The sequence below is a fragment of the Notolabrus celidotus genome, chromosome 17, assembly GCF_009762535.1.
Source record: "Notolabrus celidotus isolate fNotCel1 chromosome 17, fNotCel1.pri, whole genome shotgun sequence".
NCBI classification, from domain to species: domain Eukaryota; kingdom Metazoa; phylum Chordata; class Actinopteri; order Labriformes; family Labridae; genus Notolabrus; species Notolabrus celidotus.
Window position 1 is genome coordinate 10,998,753 of NC_048288.1, and position 20,183 is coordinate 11,018,935.

Sequence of the window (20,183 nt, forward strand, 5' to 3'; positions counted from 1 at the left end):
TTAGTGAAAGTTATTAACCGTTGTCAAGGGATTGTGACCAATCAGAATGAAGCATCTTATAAAACTGCAAGATCAGTAAGAAAGCTGTGTCATAAATCAATGTTAACAGATGCATGTGCATGTTAAGGATAAGAAATATGTTGTCTTCTTTTAACAACCCTCTGATGCACAATTGTGTGCTCACATATCTTTACTTTTCTGCTGTATTTTACCTTCAGTGTAGCCTTCTCCTTCTCTTTCTATCTTTATGTTATCTTACCCTGGTGTATATCCAGTTGCAGTACTTGGTTTATCTCATTTAAGACCCAAGGGTGACAAGCTTAATAATACATTTCTTTTTAAAAAGAGAGGACAGTCAGTCAGACATATGTCTAGTTAAATTAGGCTATCACCGCACTCTCTGTTCCTTAACCCTCTGTGAATGTATATATTTTCTTTATCTTCCTGCCTTTCTTCCAAATCCCCCTTCATGTCTCACCCTCACCCTTTCTGTATTCCCTACCTCCAGCCCTGATGTACGCCAGCATCTTTGGAAATGTGTCAGCCATCATCCAGCGGCTGTACTCAGGGACGGCCCGTTACCACACCCAGATGCTGAGAGTCCGAGAGTTCATCCGCTTCCACCAGATCCCCAACCCGCTCAGGCAGAGGCTGGAGGAGTACTTCCAGCACGCCTGGTCCTACACCAACGGCATTGACATGAACGCTGTGAGTACTCAACCTCATCCACCCTAAATCCAGTGTGTGTCCACACCTAGTCTGCTAATGAGTGAGTGCTAGCATAAATAAAGGCTAGAGGAGTGTTGTTGAGCCTGCGTTGTACGTTAATAGGAAGATGTGAAGACTTTGTCTCAGCATGCATGGTCCGACACCAACAGAGAAAATAAGAATGATGTGAGTATCATACATATTATGCACACACACACACACACACACACACACACACACACTCACAAACACACACACACACACACACTCACAAACACACACACACACACACACACACACACACACACACACACACACACACACGCACACATACACACACAAACACATACACACAAACATACATATGCACACAAACACATGCATGCTTAAGTTTGCAACATGCTAGGAAAGATATCAATCTGTTTAAACTCTCTAACACATTCATACACTCACTCACACACATACATACATTGAAGGAGTGATTTCAACATGCTTGTTGACCTCTTTCTGAACTCTTATTCACAGCCTATAAGAAGAGTCTGCACACACGCACACAGGCATTGTTCCATCACATCTTCTGTTTCTCTGTATTAGTGTTTTGAAGGCTTTGACTTATCTGTGACATGCATGGAACCACATCCTGCACGCACACACAACTGCAATCCTTAACATGGAGGCCACTAGAGATCTGTGGATGCAAACACTGAATGCAGTGCAGGAGTCAGCGGGTATCTGATTTACTCCACATTTTATATCATGTGTGGTGTATATGAGCAGAATGTATGAATAGGAAACCATGCTTTAAACTCTTGTATGGCTTCTGCATTCCTTTTAGACTTTTCTTCCCTCTGTATTTCAATCTGTTAACCTAAAAAGTACTGTACATCAATCAATCAATCAATCAATCAATCAATCAATCAATCAATCAATCAATCAATCAATCAATCAATCAATCAATCAATCAATCAATCAATCAATCAATCAGTAAAATTATGTGCATCAGCTCTTGAATTCATGGAGCCTTTACAGCAAAATCGGTCCTGGAAGCCATAAAGAAGCATTTTAATAATGATATCAAAGCTTCAGTTGCTTCTTTGAGGGACCTTTATTTCGTAGCACTAACTGAGGACCTTGGGTGACAAGGCTTTCGCTGGTAGTGCTCTTACTGTTTTAAACTGTCTCTCAGGATTAATAATATCTTGTTATTTTAATGTCTTAATCATTAGCTATCTGAGTATTTCTTCTTGTCTTTAATTTAATTTGTCTTTTTTTCTTTAACATTTTGTAAGGACAGTTTTAAAAGCTGATTTAAAAAAAATCCTATTAAAGGGATATTTCAGTCATTTTGAAGTTGGGTTGTATGAGTTACATGTCACTAGTGATTGTAATAGCCACAATGGATACCACTCAGTTTGGCCCCTTTAATGAGAAGCTAGGCTACAGTTTTCTGCAGATGGGGCCGGTTATGCCACGTATTTGAGCTAATTTTGAGAGACTCCAACCCAAGCAATCATTTCAGTTTTGGTGTACACTCCACTCCAGAAAGCCCATTCATATTTGCACCATTTGTGGATGCAACACAGATGTGTACTTCGACCTGCAGTGCAACCACGCTTCAAAAAACCTGAAATATCCCTTCAACATTTTTGTTATTAGGGTTTCATTGGAGAAAAGTCCTAGGACAAATATCAATGTATTTACTGATATCCTGTTGCTTTTCAGTTTAGTATGCAGGGAAGTGAAGTAGAGAGGAAACACATTTGTAAAGAATCCAAATGAACACATTTTCGATTGTCTTCTTCTTCTCTTGTTATGATGCTTTGCGATCTTAATCATGTTAACAGCCTGGCACGAGAATCTTTTTCTTTGAATATCTTATTTCTTTATTTGTTTACACTGTACAATGGATACATTGTTTTGAAGATTTGACTATTATATGTTTTATATATAGATTTGCATAATCAGGGGCAACAGGTGTGATGTAGCTGATTGTAGACTAGCTAGGTTGACTGAGAGTTAGGTTGAGTCAGCATTTCCTGTAAGGCCAGAATCATCAATTGTCTTCAAAACTCTGCCCAAGAAACGAATATAGGACATCACTGAGGCAAGGTCCATGTGTTATACTGTCTGTGGTTTTGAGACAGAGGTGTTGTCACAGTAAGATGTAGCTCTCAGATTTGCTCAGTCAGGGGAAGCTGAGACGATAAGATATCTTCAAAAGTTACAACAGTGTCAATTAGTCGAGAGAAAAAAATGTAATAAAACAAGCCATAATTTCCTTTTTTGACACTATATAGTAGAACAGAAAAAAAAATTACATATCTCCTTAAATATGTATATATAGTTATAATGATTATAACAATGTATTAGTATTTTTGACATTTAATATGCAATTACTATGTTTTTTAATATCTTACCTTCAAAAAAGGTTTGTCAGGTGCAAGTCCTAGTGTGTAGTTGCACTACATTATTTTTTTGAAAGCTTAACTTTCTGTCATATTCTCTCTAACACAGAATCCACATTTGATTTCATTTAGTCTGTAAATTAATGACACATTGCAAATTGCACTACATGGACAGTCTTTCAATGACCCTGCTGTAAGTGATACATTTTTCCAATCACTGGAGTCAGAGTTTGACTTCCACTTTTGTGCTGTAGGGAATCTAGAAGGATTTGAGAATTTATTGTAGAAAACAATTTGGGATTTTTGTAGACCACTCACTTAATTACTATATAGTAAGTTCAAAATGTGTTTTTAAGAAAGAAATATACAGGCATAATGGAGTAAAACAAAACATACTTATTCAGCTTCTCCTGCACTCACAAGTTAACTGCATACACAGTGTAATGCCAGATGACACAGTCACCTGTGCTTGATCACAGCTGTGGAGTAGGAGGGTTAAAGTGAGGGACACAGTGTTCTTTAGAACTAAAAGGCCTATAAGAGGATACTTTTCTACATAAACAAATGTGTTTCTAAGAGGGGAAGCTGCAGACAACATCACAATAATAAATCATGACAGAAAACATTTAACCAGAACAGTGCAGTCTTGAAAGTTCAGGGTATGCTAAATGCACCATTAAAGTGGAGCCCAAAGAACCCCCTATTCAGCTGAGCTCAGAAATCTGACTTCAGCACATTCTGGGGTTTTACCTGGAACCCGACAAGTCAATAAAAGTGATGTGTATATGAAGTGAAAGCTCAAATACACCAAAGAGATCTGTGGAAGGTTAGGCAGAGGATGTCATTTCTCTCAACATCTTTCTATACATTTGACTTTCAAAAAGAGCGGAAAAGGTTTGTGTGGAGGGAAGAGGTCTTTAAAGTGTGAGAGAGAGGGAATGAAGTAATAGTCAGAGGAAAAGAAGAGTCTCATTACACGAGTAAGAGAGTACAGGGGGAGAGATGACAAGCAATGAGGCTTGTAAAAATTGGAGCAGTATGGGAGGTGTAACGGCCATTGGCCGAAAATGAGCCGAAAACAGAGCCCAGTGAAGGCTGAAATGAAGAGAGTAGCTTGAAACAGATGAAAAGCAGAGAGATGGAGAGGCAGAAACACAGTGTGGGTGTTGTAGGTACGGTTCTGTTCTGTGCAGTCAGCCAGAGAGTTACAAGAGAAGCTCATAGCCTGGCGCTTAAAAGAGCCTGGGCTTCCCTTGCTTACAGTGAACACATTAAAATTTCACCGATTTTTCATATTAATTACACTCTACGGGCCTGCTGACTCTGTTCCGGCAGGAGCTCTGAAATACAGTTTGAAATCATTTTACAGTCAAACTCTGAAAGTCCATACACAGGATCTTTCTAAGTGTAAGAATCATAAACTGCTGATTCTTCTTCTTTCCTCAGGTTTCAATCATAAAAGATTCATTTCAGAACCGTAACTTCTCTGATTGTGAGGATGAATATCCTCTGATTCATGTAACCTACTTCAGTCAAGTTAATGTGTGAAGCCGTGTTATAACAATGAAAAGTTAATGCTCCATTAATGTTCAGTAGTCGGGATAAGGATAATAAAGACAGTATTTTTTATTCCTTTTTTATAATCTGTGACATTTATGTGACATTAGCTAACGCTCTGGACTTCTCATATCTGTCACTGGCTGCTAATAGCATGTATCAACACTGAAGTAGCCTTCTCTATCAATTCATATCCTCCTCCTTTTGCTTCTCATTGGGTTTATCACTTCTTCTCACCTCTTTTGTTCTTTCTTTTCCTACTTCTCTATCCCTCTTTTTTTCTCCTTGTCCTTGCCTCCTCTCCCTTGTTCCCTCTCCCCAGGTGCTGAAAGGTTTCCCAGAGTGTCTCCAGGCAGATATCTGCCTCCATCTGAACCGCACGTTGCTGCAGAACTGTAAGGCTTTCAAAGGCTCCACCAAAGGATGCCTCAGGGCATTGGCCATGAAGTTCAAGACCACCCACGCGCCCCCGGGCGACACCCTGGTCCATGCAGGGGACGTCCTCAACGCTCTCTACTTCATTTCAAGAGGATCCATCGAGATACTGAGAGGAGACGTGGTGGTGGCTATCTTAGGTACAGATAAATACATAGACAGTTTTCACTGTCGCACTTGCTCTCCACTGTCGCTCATGTTTGTTTACTAACTTTGTGATTATGAGAAACTTGTGAAAACAGTCTGAAATATCCCTTTTGCAAAAGCTTAAATAAGTTCCTGGATTGAGGAGACGCTTGGTTGATGCTACCTCTCATGGTGGCTTTGTAAGTGTGATGCAGGCTTAAGTCATGCAATCTCTTTATTAGATGTAAATGTGCATTAGCTGTTTGTGCCATCTGCTGGTGACCACAGAGTGCTACTCCACAAAAAGGCAGAAAGAGTCGTGTTCAGGGCTCTCCTCATTTGTTGCTCAGTGTGAGATGCTGGTGATCATACATGGAAAGCTAGTACACTCAATTATTTTTACACCTCCAACCCTAAAAGTCACCACACTTGATGTTGAACGAGGTGGAGAAGAAGTTAATGTTCAGTCGAGATGGACGGATGACACTGAAGCTCTGAAGCTTGTGTTACTTGAGGGAACCCGCTGTTTCGGTACAAAGTGTCAGGGCTTGTATTGATCACGAAAAAAAGTCATGTGATATCTAGACAGTTGATAAGGGCAGATAAGAAGACTGACTAAGTGATAAAACAATGCACATTAGAAAATTAGACAAAATGATTCTATCACAACTGATACGAAGTAATGATTTAATGAAACTAATCAGCTTATTTCATTTTTAATAAGCCTGTCAGTCTTTAATACAGACTTTGAACGATCACATCACGACTCTGAGCTGTTATACAATATCGATCAAGGAGCTAAAAGATTTGAGCCAGAAAAATTACTCTAAAAAGAGCACCAAAAAGATTAATATTTGTTTTGCATCTTCAAAAAAACATAGAGAAATAATAGGACTTTTTTAAAAGACTTACAGTTTTGTTTCTTACATATCGTTGCCGTCGGGCAGAAACCTTGTTCCTCCGCATATCATCTTTTTCCCATCAATCAATGTTATTGATCTTCCTTCATGTCAATCAATAAGCTTTCTAACAAAGTATGTATATATATGAACTTCTGTTGGTACTGTGTTTAGCTATGTGAAAAATATAGCTTTATTCAATTCCTAGATGCAAGGTTTCTGCCTGACAATTCACTTCTGTTTTACGTCTACAAAAAATATATACATATATTAGGACTTTGTGAGAAGTCATGTTTATTTAATTGCAACATATTGCTGGGAAGACTTTGATTAGACTTAGACTTTCGTTTCTTACATATCGTCCCTGTCGGGCAAAAACCTTGTATCTCCATAATGTATCTTTTTTTCCCCATTAATCAATACTATTGATCTTCCTTCATGTCTGTTAGTAAAATTTATTTTAAAAAACTTCTGGTGATACAGTGTTTACTTATATGAAAAACATAGCTTCATGTATTTCCTAGAAAGAAATGATTTTGGAGATACAAGGTTTCTGACTCACAATGATGATATTAGACCAACATGAAGATACAGTAGCAGTGTGGAGTTGCTTCATACTGTCTATAAAAGGGCTGCTATGAGTTTTAGAAGCTACCAGATGTCACTGAGTTTGCTGAGTTTGAAGCCCAACTCTTCATAAGGCTTCATCTGACCATCATGAGTGTTTTTGAAGAACTACTTAAGTTTGGAGTAGTTTTGGAGTAAAATCCACCAAACATTTAATAATTTCTGCCAAAGAGTCAGCAGAATTTTGGATGTAATTTGATTCTGCTTTGGTACTTGTTTATAATTACATTCAGTCACATATTCTCAGCAAAAAAAGTGTTCAAAGTACCCCACATAACAGACATTTCTCTCATGATGAATGTGTTCACAGAAGCCCAGGAGGATACAAATACCTGCTGAATATTTGTTTACCCTGTAAATATGCAAGAGTATGCTCAAATTTTACTCAATCAGGAAACCTTTTCTCTATATTTAGGTATTTTTCGTTGAAAATGAATGGTAACATTATTTAGAAATCATCTCATGACGAGTCTCCATCTTTTCACCTCCCCACAGGGAAAAACGACATCTTCGGCGAGCCCATTAACCTATACTCACGACCAGGTAAATCCAATGCTGATGTGCGGGCTCTGACTTACTGTGACCTCCATAAGATCCTACGAGAAGATGTTCTGGAGGTGCTCGACATGTATCCTGAGTTTGCAGACAACTTCTGGAACAACCTGGAAATCACCTTCAACCTGAGAGATGTGAGTGTGAATTCTATATGGAATAGAAATTCTGATTCAGAGGAACAACCTAAAAGATGCAGAAATATAAAGACTGTTGGAATTATGTCTGTAGTATTAAAGCTTTGATGTTAAGGTTTTTTAAAAGCAGCATCCCTCCAGTGCATGTTTTTTCTAAAGGTAGTACTGATTTTCGTTTCAGACCAACATGATCCCAGGCTCTCCGAGCAGTGATGACTCAAACTGCGGGGGATTCAACAAATTACGCAGACGCAAGTTATCTTTCCGAAGACGAACAGAAAAAGGTAACACATCCCTCCCTGCAAACATTTCATCCACTGTCACATAAAATACGAGTTTTCTCTGGCAAGTCTTCATCAGTTCTCATCTTTCAAAAGTCAGTTCTAATCCATATCCCTCTTTCCCCATCTTCCCTCCCATCCAGATGATGCAGATGCTGGAGAAAAAAAGTCCCACAAGTCTGTGCGGAGAAGACACAGAGAAGCAGCCAACAACCAAAAACAGGAAGAGGCACCGAAGCGTCAGTGGGAGGCTCATCAGAGCTCCATGTCTTCACACTCCAGTGGTGATGAGGTATCACAGCAGCTCTCATTCATTCTTTATCACGTCTTGTTTTGTGGTTTACATTGTTTGCAAAATAGAAGTAGCTCTTAATGTCTTGGATCCACATTTCTAACAGGGGGAGGAGCCGGTTGTTGCCAGACTCGCCCCTCCACCCATGCTGGATACACCACACGCTCAGGCCCCGCCAATGAACTTCAATGAGAACACTGAGGGTGATGGAGACCCCAAGACTGGGAACACCTGCAATGCCCTGTCAGGTATAAAAACAAGACAACAGTTCCCCCTTAACTATTTAAAAAGTGCAGTGAGGCATACTCAGTGAGTCACACCAACATACGCTCACACTCCTTCTCCTCATGTCTTTCTTCTGTACAGGTGCATTCTCAGGTGTTTCCAACATCTTTAGTTTCTGGGGGGAGAGCCGGGGGGCTGGTCAGTATCAGGAGGTTCCCAGCTGCAGCCTGGTATCGCCCCCGCCCCTCAACACACCACTGCACAGCCTGAGCCGACAGCAACGCAACCAGCTGGACACACGTCTGGACCTGCTGCAGAAACAGCTCAACAGGTACTGCTGAGTGTGTGTGTGTGTGTGTGTGTGTGTGTGTGTGTGTGTGTGTGTGTGTGTGTGTGTGTGTGTGTGTGTGTGTGTGTGTGTGTGTGTGTGTGTGTGTGTGTGTGTGTGTGCGTGCGTGTGCGCGTGTGCGTGCGTGTGTGTAAAATGGTCAGCTGCTCTTTTTCTTTTGTATCAAACAGTTGCTGAAGAAAGACAGCCTGGCTACAATCGCCTGACAGTTTGAGTCTGAGTCTTCTTTTACCTGGCTGCCTCTGAAGGAAGCCTTGTGTCTCCACCAGAGTGGAAGAAAAACATTGTTTCTCCTTCTCTGTAGCCTTTAGCTGGATGAGGCTCCTTTTGTCGGGTCTTGTTGAGATCACAGGCTGTGTGTTGTTGCTAGCTGAACGCTCAGAGTTTAAACGCAAGATTGACTGAGTGTGCTAGATAGGGTGTGTCATGCAGCAGAAGGTGTGTGTGTGTGTTTGGGAAGGGGGGTGGAGAAACTCCTTCCTCAAGTACTCAAAATAAGCTCACATAAAGTGAAGTCTCTGTTGGTCTTCAGAGACTTTAGGGAGCTGAAGACATCATCAGAAGAAGTCTGCTGCATGCATGCTTCAAATAGGACTCAGCTGGAGAGTGCAATAATTTATTACAATTACTGAAAATGAAACTTTGTTTATTCCTGTAGGGAAAAGAAATAGTTACAGATGCAAAAGGAAGAGAAACCAACCAAATCTAATCACAATAGAAGGCTCATGCAAGAAGCAGGGGCCAAGTATAAGCTATTCCCTCATAACAAGTGCCTATACCAAATATATCCCTTTATATACAGTAATAAATGGATGATTAATCCATATTTAATGTTTCAGAGAGCAGGGAGAGTGTTTTTTTTACAACCATTAAAAGCGCTAAACATTGGCCTCACAGCTATCATAGAAAAAGTCCTCTGACTGACTCTCTATAATTATTTATTCAACTAGCCTGTGAATTCAAAAGAGGTGATAGGAAAGCTTACCAGTGTTGGGCTGCCCCATGTGTTTCCCATTAATCATATGTTTCCTCATCTTGGAAGATCAGATCAATGACCTTTTACTAACTTCATCCACTAGAATCTCAGCTCAGGTACTATTATAATCTGGTGGCTCACAATCCCTCTTTTGATTTGATCAAAAGTCATGGTGCCTTCACACCTCTATTACTTCTGTTCCTTATGTGCACCATATTTGATCATTTCTCTGCTGTTTCATTTTTCACTATTTCAAGATTCCCCCATGACTCTGGAGACCAGCAGGTGCCTATATCTGCAGGAACATGGGCATGTGGTGGTAATGCAGGCAGTTCTTGAGACAGCATTAAATTCTGTCACTACTTACCCATAAAAAAATACATGTAAACATGGCACGTGTTCACTGATTTATCCTGGTGGTTAAGTTGTGCACCCATATAGTAGATGGCCTAGGTTCAATTCCAGCCTGTAGTTCATCAATTTAAATACTTAAACAATAACATTTAGTGTGTTTTAACTCCTGTCTAGTGTCAAAGAGTCTTGTATTGAGCACCCTACGTATCACTGATGACAAATTGCATGCTATTTTGGGGTGTGGTTATAAACCATGGAAACTTCAGAGTTCAAACACTCTGTCCATTTAGCTTTTATTACATTTTATGGTCAGACTTCCACATTCAACTCTTACATCCTGTGCTAACTTTATTTGGAACCACCCAAATTTATTTCATACTGAATCACAACCATTTTTATGTCCAAATCTGAGGGCTAAACCTTTTGAGTTCTGAACTGTCTGTGATTGATATTCATAATGGACAAATTAGACTCAGGAGGATAAAAAGCATCACCCTGCTTCTTTAGATGTAAAGTACTAAATGTCTGAGAGATGGTTAGCAGTTCACGCTGCTTTAATGCCTTTAATGTAATAATTATATGAATAAAATGCTCATTGAATATAAATGTGTCCTTCGTGTGGTGATTAATCTACTCCTCACTGTGTGCAGGCTGGAGAGCCGCATGTCGACGGACATCGGAGCCATCATGCAGCTGCTGCAGAGACAGATGGCCCTGGTTCCTCCTGCCTACAGCGCTGTCTCATCACCACCTCAGGTAATAGCACACACAAACACACACACAGTGGGAGTATGTGCGTAGATGCATGACGTTTGTTGTCACAGGTATTGTAACAACACACACGTGTCTTCAGGCGTGACTCAGACACCCAATCTGCAGAGACTCCGGGTAAAGGAGAGCTATGTTGTTATTTTAGATTCTTGCCACTTATGTGATTTTGTCCCATCAACTTAGGCCTCACCTTACCCTGGTCCTGGTCCAGGACCTGGCTCAGAAGAGAGACTGGTGCAGCCTGTCACACCTCTGGAGACAGACACGCTGGCCTCTTTATCACAGGTAATGTATACCAAACTGAAGCTTTGAACAGATGAGATGGTTGACTGTGTTGAAACTTTTCATTATGTACTTTCTTAGTTATTTGAATTGAAATGTGTTTGTGCAGTATTCACATTTGTTATACCAAATATGGAACATTTAAACACATTATCTAATGCAGTTTAACATATCTTTTTTTTTAAATGATGATGACCATGGCAGCAGTTGTTGTACATTCACTATGTAAGGTATAATTTCCCATAACTTCCTGCTAACCATACATTATCCAGCTTATTTCCCCGGCTACTAACTTAAGATTGATTCAAAATAATTTATGTATTTACTTGAAATATCCTCACATATCGTTAGATCTCTATTGGTCTTCTGAGACTTGTAGAGAGCTGAAAACATCTTGAGAAGAAGTTCTAGTCAGCTGCATACGTGCCTCAAATAGGACCCAGCTGGAGAGCGTGATAGTTTATTACAGTCATAAGAAAATGAAACTTTGTTTATTCCTGTAAGAAAGAAAAGATAGTTACAGCTGCAAAAGTAAAAGAAAACCAGCAGGATGAAAGCAAAATATAATCACAATAGAAAGTTCATGCAAAGATTATTTTATGGATCTAAATTGATTTATGTATACAGTTTTTAAAAAATAGTCCCAGTGATTGCACGGCAGTAAGCGTTCCATGGCGAGGAAGTCTTATCTGCCTAATGTGGTTGATTTAAAATGAAACTGTCCTCATTCAGCTCTCCTTCTTCTCTGAGCTCTGTGGTTCACACACTTTTTAAAAATACATGAGGCAAATGTCACAACTTTGAACCCTCCTGCTATCATCACCCCCGCTCATGGTTTAAGTTTCTTTGTAGATACCGGTAACCTAAAGTTACTCTCACTGGCTCCACTGCTGTTGCTGATATTGCTGGACAGGATCCAATATTTAAGTATTATTTAGTATTGGTAGTATGCATGCTAACCAAAGCTAGCGTTTTAGCCACATTGTTTTGATGCCCACTAACAGTTTTACCTAACCTTACAGTCTATGGTGTCAACAAGCAGAAGGAAAATGTGCAAGAACTCTTTTCTGTGGATTGATTTGACATGACATGTGATCAGTTTGCCTCTGGCATTGCTCATGTTAGTGAAAGTTAATAACTGTTGTCAAGGAGTTGTCACCAATCAGAATCAAGCATCTTACACAGCCGGAAGATCATTAAGAGAGCTGGGTAATTATACCAGATATCTATTTGGCAGAGGTTTTTTTCTTGGCATGGCAACTTTCATTGCCTGAAATGCAATTTTTTTTTCAGGTTGCTCTTCCTACTATCCATCCCATCACTTTGAACACCACAGAAGCAGAGGAAATGGCGTAAAAATGTGGACAATTGAAATCAAGGATTAACTGATCTGTATTTGGTGGTCACAGCTGAATGATAAAAACCCTAATTTTTACACAATTTACACATTTACTAATTATTTATTCTGTTATGAATCAACGCCATGTTAAACCCAACAGATCAACTTCACTGTATTCAAAATATCTTGTGAAAAAACATTATTGCCATCATTTCAGTAACATTCTGTGTTTTGTTGTGTTGAGGATGTTTTTTTAGTTTTTAAGGTAATGCATAGTTTTAAATGTGTCCATTTCACAACAATTCAACTCACCACAGCCACAGTAAACGTATGATCTGCAGGTGACACTGATGGAGCAAACTTCATCTTTACTGGTGTGATATTTGTCGTCAATCCTGATGTTGACATCAAGTGTCTTTTCCTGCAGATCTTGGATTCCCAAGACTTTGAAGAGTTCCCAACCAAGCCTATCGACTCCCTGCAGCCCCAAGACTCTTCTCTGATCAACACCAGCCAGGCCCAGCTCGCCCCCTCTGGACTGGACACCCTGGGCCAGAGTCTAGAGCTGGAGCTCGGACTGGGAACTGGAACTGGGGTTGTTTCAGGACCAGTGGTAGTAGGTACAGGTTTAGCATTGGATTTAGGGAGCAGGCCAGCAGTGGGGTCAAGCTTAGGAGCCGGGTTAGACTTCGGTTCAGGGGTGTGTGTGGGAGCTGGGGTCGGGCCAGCTACTGGAACAGGGGTATCTCCTCTAGATCCTGAAAACCAAAGGAGGCTGTCTCTACAAGAACCACAGACACCTCTGGACTCACGGACACCTCAGAGACACAGCTCTGACCCAGGGGGGAGCTAAGGAAGAGGGAAAGGGGGAGGGAAGTGGGATGGAAGGAGTGAAACAGAGAGAGAGGAGAGTGTTTTATTCTTCAGTCCCTCCTGTTCTCCTCATGTCAATTTGGAGATTGACAGACACCTACTGTACCTACAACCCTTTAGGGAACCCTGCTGCTGTATCCTTTCTGCTCAAATTTCTGCTCTGACCTCTGAAGAAAGGACAACCAGCCCAGAGGGAGAGACGCCAGGTTAGGGATCAAGGAAAAGGATGAGTCCTCTCTCTGTCTCTCTCTTCCACAAACCTACCCCCTCCTCGTGAAACATCTGGAGCTTTCTGAACTCCACAGCGGTACAACCTTTAACCAAAACCACAAACTGAGCAGAGAGGAGCTCTGCTTCTTAATGAACACACTCCAGGTCCAACCCAGACTCACCAGGTCTGAACCTCTGAGCCATGCGCTGAGGATGACCGATCTTCACACACACATTAATGACTGCTGAGCTGTAGAAGAATCCCTTTACTGCTGTATCCAGCTTTGGATGACTGACAAGAACAAGAAAAGACAACAATGGACAGAATCATGACGAAACAAGTAGCCATTTACGTCTTGCACTGAAAATACTATTGATACAATTATTCTATTCTCTATGTCCGTGGCGCTTCCGAAAAACTCACAAACTGGTTGGTAAACTGTAGTGTTAGCTGGCCTAACAGGAAACCTGCTGTCCCGTTCTGTTATTGGTTCCTTTCCCCTGATGTCCTGCCCTGAGAGGTGGAGCTTGCACTCCCCCCTTTCCCAAGAGCACACTGGATTGGCTGGTTTGCACCTCAGGGGTGGGAACTGGAGGGTTAAAAGCCATGAATATACTCGATGAACATATCAGCTGCCCTATCATAAATATTGTACAGATTTGCTAGTGAGTGAAGAACGGATGGCATGCTTAGGCAGTGTCACACACAGGTAAACTGGCAAACTTACAAGTTTACCACAAGAGCAGTGCACCCCAAATAACTAAGCATAAATATTCAAACTAGCAGGAGAACACAGCTAAGTAAGGAAGTCCATGAGCTACGAGATGTGACCTTATAGAGAACCAGAGAAGTTGTGTTTGAAGTGATGACGCCAGAAAGACTTTGAACCTTGCCTGCTTTGAATTTTAAAACTCAAAGCACATGTAAGTTTGAGATTACAACAAGAAAAAAAAAAGTTGAGTGATTCTAGTTGAGTTGAATTTGCTACCTCAGATTTCATTAGTCCTTATGTTGTTCACCTGGTCAAGCACCCAGAATGCTTCTACCTTGTACATACCGGTTTGTCATGTGATACATAAATACTCAAGTTTGCCAGTTTACAATGACCAGCCGAATGCACCATTATTCTATGTAAGGTCCAATATGCAAACACTGTCAAGAAGAGTGTGTGCGCTTTCAAATAATCATCAAGTGTGTGATAAGTTCAGGTCCAAAGCTTTTTATGTGTGTGTGTTTGTCCTCGTTTTCATTTGTTTTGCCTTTCAGTCCGCAGAGCATGGCATTTAGTTAGTTTGCTCCCACACATTGTCGAGGTCCACTGGATTCTGATGTTCAAGACAAATTTCCTTTATTCACCCTAAACAGATTTTTACTGATGTTTTAACAAGAAAAAAAAAGATTTGAGTGTTTGAGTTTTTAGTCTAGACAGCACAAATAAAACCCTTTACGATGTAGGCTTTGAAATACCCTTGAGGCCACTCCAGAGAAAAAAAAACTATTTTAATTCAATGTGTTGAAATGAAACTTCCCTGTACCATTATCTCTACATGAAACAACCCCCTGGGATTTATTATGAACTGATGTATAGATTTTAAATGGCAGTGATGAAGGTGAACACAGTGTAGTCATGCCACTGTAGTGATGGTGTAAGGGTGGAGTCCAGATAGCTCAGGGCAGAAAGAGATGTATGAAATAATAAGAGCAGGTGCAATGATCCCCCTTACAGTAAATCTTTATTGAAATCCTTTTTGAGGTGTTTTTCTGCACTACTGTCAGATTTTAGTCAGGAGTTGCCAGCATACGGATAAGGGAAAATAAAAACTACAACATAAAAGCGTCTTCCTTGATACAAAGTTAAACGGACAGCCCCTTTTCTTGGACCCCACGCACTAAGACTCATCCCAGAGGAGGGAAACCCTGTTGTAGTGCAATAGTCCTTTAAACAGTTCCGACTTGTAGCAGCCTCTGTTCATTTTTAGCACTTTATTTCTTAAACAGTGCAGATGTTTATAATGACTCAGGAATGTGTCGTTGATGTTAGAGGGTTCATTTTCTTTGTCTCACAATTCAAAAGCAACCAATCGGAGTGAAGGAAGAAAAGGAGGAAACATTGAAGGAACTTTAACAGAGTAACATTATTTACACTCTGTCCAGATTCCCCTTTAACACAGACTTATGAAGATTGTATTTTTCTGCTTGCTGGACTAAGCTACTGTATTTATTTATTGCTGTAGAATTATAGTGTTTGTCTGTGGATTTTATTATTTGTGTTGGGTTAATGCTCCGCTCATTGGGCGGAGCAAGTGAAGGCTTTGAGTGTTAACATGTTTCTAATGTCAATGTGCTTTTTTTTTGTTCATAACCCTGCTGCACACTCATTCAACCCTTCTCAATATTTATTCACTATTTAAGGGTAGAGGTGCAAGAGGAGCTGCAAGAACTACACTCCCTAACTTTAAAATGAGTAATAATTCAAACGTTTGATTCTTAAAGTTGCTGAAAGCCACCATAAATACACAAAGTGTGTGTGGCCTATGTCACCAGTTTTCTCCGTCAGGTTGGGTTACAAACTGAAGTAAGAAGTGTCTGCAGATTTAGCTTTACTCTCACTAATGTTCACTGGTGAGGTTTTAAACTCACATGTAATTCAGCTCTCTAAGTCAAAATATGAGAGTTGCTGATGGTTGACTTCATGATTTGCAAATGCAGCTGGATTTTGTGTGATTTTAAAGTTCAACCTAATATATTGTACAGTGTTTTTTTGGGGGCGTGATCAGGTTGAGTGTTTCAGGCATTAGGGGGAAAACATTGTGAAAAGGAAGTTAATGAAATGTAAAGTTCCACATTCAGCAATAGTACAAAACATGAAAAAATAAACCTTGAGGATTAAGTCGAACAATGCAATATTTAAAGTTTGACTTTACTCTGGACAGTTCACTGCAAAAAAATAAATCTTAGCGAGTTTATTTCTCAAATATCTAGTCTAAATATGTCACTTTGTTTCAGTCGCATTCACTTGACAAGTCAAAAAATAATGTTATTTCTGGTTGTTTCAAACCAAAAATCAAGCCTGAATTGCTTCAAAGGAAGCAAAACTATCTAGCTAAGTTTTTGTAATATGTAATAGTAGTTTGGCCATTACAATCAATTCTTAAACCCACAACTTATTCTAATAGAATGACAGGGTCCTCAACATTTAAAAGTTTTTCTTTGAAGAAGTGCTATCATGCTTTTTCAATTTTAAAATAAATATTAAGTTAAAATGTTGGGTGTCAATTCTTAATATGGACAAAGTTTCAAACTGCGAAGTAAACATGTGCTGAAGTCCTTCCAAGATGAGACTGCAGGCTGCTCTGATCAGCTTGTTCAAAAAGTCACAGGAGAATGATGCAACCGGGCCACAAGGCTTGCTCAATTCCTGACGTCATCAGCTGGTGAATCGCCCGAGAAGTTAATCTTAAACTTACTATACTGAAAATTCCAGCCATGCAACAGTGGAGGAGGCTTCCAGAGAGCTGTCCATTTGTAGAACAGTGAGGGAAGGTAATCAAAATCTTCCTTTTCACAATTATATTTTTCTAACGCCTGGTACTAAGCCTCGGCCTTTCCACAGGACTGCAACACTTGAAGTTAATTGTTAAATGTGTGGGTGATTTGTTCACGTTAAAAACAGATTCCTGCCACTCTAACATGAATGCTGATTGAACACGTTACAGCTTGGTACAAAGACACTTGAATCTCTTTGTGAGTGAAACATCACAGCTGTGAAAAGCAAGACAAAGCTGACACTTTGTCACCAAATCTACTGAGTTCTTCTCACTACTGATCCTCGTCTGCTTGTTGTTGTGTTTTATTTGGTTTGCTGACATAGCCATCAGCTATTGGTATAGTTTTCACCAGCAGTTCCTGCCTCTAGTCACAATTAATACAACCGAACCCAATGATGACCACAAACACCCTGTGAATCTGGAGTTCAATGAAGATTTATTTCTATTATTTTTTTCTACAGTGCAGTGCTGAGGTATTTATTCTCATAAGTGGGCTCTCCTCGTCATCTCACCCTCTGTAGCGAGAGTGTTGTTAGTGTTCAATAACAGTCACCTAGTGGCCTGAACTGTATCTTTACATTCAGAACTATGACCTCAAAACTAGAATGTGCTCGTTGTCGACTCTTCTTATTTGACCTTGTACGTGTCGGTAGAACTTAGTGGAATATTCCATGCTAGAGAATACATTTATGTAATGCATACTGCATATTATTATAACAGTAGAGGGTGCACTTTGAAAAATATCTTTGTGGGTGGGGAGTGGGGAATTTAAGGTTAGAGTGTTTCCCCTTCTTTTCATATGAACACACAGATACAGACATAGACACTTTGCTTACAACCACACCTGCACACACATACACACACCTACACACACCTTCCTTAATGGCTCTTCCATAATGCTGAGCTTTTTTCAGCTCTGTACAACTTTCTATGAGTTCTGACAGACTTGTGTCTTGTATTTGTAGATACTTTGAGCACTTGGGGAAGGGGTTTGGTAACACAACACTGGATCTGCTCCGTCACTGGCCTGTACATACCAACTTCTACTACTTGTAAAGGAATCGAACTCTTTGGCACTCGTATAGCCAGCACTATGCAGAAACTGAAAAATTTCTTTGGCATGCTTTGAAATGCAGAAAACTATAGAGGAAAATATACTAAATAAATAAAGTCTGCTCTAATTTCTTATTGAAACAATCACCTTATGGAAAAAAAATGGCTAAGATGTCCACTGTGAAATGGATATGATGATGATGATGATGATGAGAGTGATTCAATGTGATTTGGATGATGAAGCTACGGACTTTTAATATTGTGCACATTTTTACTTGCATGCTGCACTGAAAATCATCCAGCAATGAGAGGGTTTGACGTGCAAAGCAGCTGATTTTTGCTGTATGCTTGCAAACTGTGTGTAGAGTGAAACACTGAATTCTTCCAGGTTACGGGAGAGTCATATTTATATATACATATATATACATTCTACTTCCAGGTCATGGAAGAGAGAGGTACTGAATAGCTGCAAACATAGTGATCCTAGATGATACAATATTTTATTGTATATTTGTATCTTTGGCTGCAAACCACTGTAACATAGTAATGCATGTGTGGCAGTCCTGGGCACAAATGTTTCCCAAATATCAACGAGCACTTGATTTACCTTACGTGGGTTGTGTTTCTACCACTGCCTGGAAAATTAAATCAAGTGCACCTAAGAAATTACAAATCCTGCTTTTGCCCTGCTGCTATTGGCAACAGTCTGAAAAATGACTATTTTCAACCCACCTGAGTGCAGTTTTTGGACAAACTCTTTCTTTTCAGTGATGAAAAGTAGTGTGTTGTGAATAAAAAACACTCAGAAGTGGTTTTGATAATGGCTTATCTATTTAAACTACGGCAGTCCCTGGAATACTGAGTGAGCCATAGATTTATAACACTGGGCTGGCCGAAGGATTGCTTCTCAAGGTTCATAATACATCATTCATATCAAATGTTGAAGAGAATTGGAGGGTCAATGGTAAAGCTCCAGGTTCTGATTGTGTGATAGCATTATCAATGGTTGAACTTTATAAAATTTCAAAATATTTCTTTCAATAAACCTCTTTGAAAGCTAAATAATGATGTCAGTACTGATTATTATGTGTAATGGGACAGTGACATGTCTGTGCTAACTCTTTTGTGTCAGAAAATAAGTTGTATTTGTTTAACTGAAGTGCTAAATTGGTCTTCTTTCCCCTTGTTTATTGGTTTAGTGAGGAAAAACCCTGGAAAAACCCTCAGAGGAACTTAATTTTAAAGGGGAAAAATTCCAGGTCTTACAGTGAATACATATTGGGCTTTAACATGTAAACAATGACAACAACAAAAAACTAACCTCTGGGTAATGACACATAGATGAACCATTTTAGAGTTTTGTAGCCAAGACTCAGACAAAATTATATTGAAATTTAATGTAAATATTAGTTCAAGCTTCTTGGTGGAACATACACTTATGTTACAAGGTAAAAAGGAAATAGATTATTTATGAGTGTACATAGCCTGCCAGTTTGAAAAGTGGAGCCAATGGTACCTTACTTCTAACAGCCTGCAGGGGGCACCTTCATCAGCTGCAAATAGAAGCCTTGCTCATTTATTACCCCAGTAAATAGCTTTAGCATGATCTTGAATTTATAACTTATGGTTATGTTTTAAGTAAAACTAACAATGCCACAGAATACGCTTTAAGGGTGTGGCTATGACTGACAAACTGCTATTGTTGAACTAAGAGGGCGAAGAAATGACAGACTTGATGCTTTAAACTTTAGTCCCTCAACTGGAGGTTGATGTCCTGGTGTCAAGAACCATTTCTTATCCAGTCTACAAAACACAACACAAATCTGCAGGTACATTCTGACTGTTGAATGAGCTTGTAGATAAGATAAGATACTACTTTATTAATCCCAGAAGAAATTCTGGAGCCAGGTTGCTCGCTCCAACATTACAGTATAAAAAAAATAACATCTACAAATACACAGCAATTTAATTAATAAGTCTGTTAACTTATTGAAAAAATCGTGTCATAAAATACTGTTATCTGGTTTATCCCCATAGAGTAACGTGCTGGTAACTGTTTGTCGACACTAGACGTTCGCTGCCAAAAGTTTCATCATCTCCATGGTGCCACGAAAACCATATTTTGTACATTTTCGAAAAAATTGCATAGTAACCATTTAAAAAAAACAACAACAATATTTTAC

The 20,183-nt window shown here is 39.7% G+C and overlaps 1 protein-coding gene across 4 annotated transcripts in view; it reads left to right on the forward strand.

Moving 5' to 3' along the window:
- kcnh2b (potassium voltage-gated channel, subfamily H (eag-related), member 2b) overlaps positions 1–19,062 on the forward strand; it is a 359,270-nt gene extending 340,208 nt beyond the window's left edge. For 3 of the 4 annotated variants that reach the window (XM_034706259.1, XM_034706261.1, XM_034706263.1), the window contains exons 13-23: positions 509–708; positions 832–894; positions 4,993–5,245; positions 7,253–7,446; positions 7,628–7,730; positions 7,871–8,019; positions 8,126–8,267; positions 8,386–8,575; positions 10,574–10,679; positions 10,878–10,979; positions 12,743–19,062. In XM_034706259.1, the coding sequence (XP_034562150.1) occupies positions 509–708; positions 832–894; positions 4,993–5,245; positions 7,253–7,446; positions 7,628–7,730; positions 7,871–8,019; positions 8,126–8,267; positions 8,386–8,575; positions 10,574–10,679; positions 10,878–10,979; positions 12,743–13,168 (1,928 nt within the window). In that variant the 3' untranslated portion in view covers positions 13,169–19,062. The remainder of the gene's footprint in view (positions 1–508; positions 709–831; positions 895–4,992; positions 5,246–7,252; positions 7,447–7,627; positions 7,731–7,870; positions 8,020–8,125; positions 8,268–8,385; positions 8,576–10,573; positions 10,680–10,877; positions 10,980–12,742) is intronic. The other variant, XM_034706260.1, reaches the window with a different exon arrangement.
- The last annotated feature ends 1,121 nt before the right edge of the window (positions 19,063–20,183 follow it).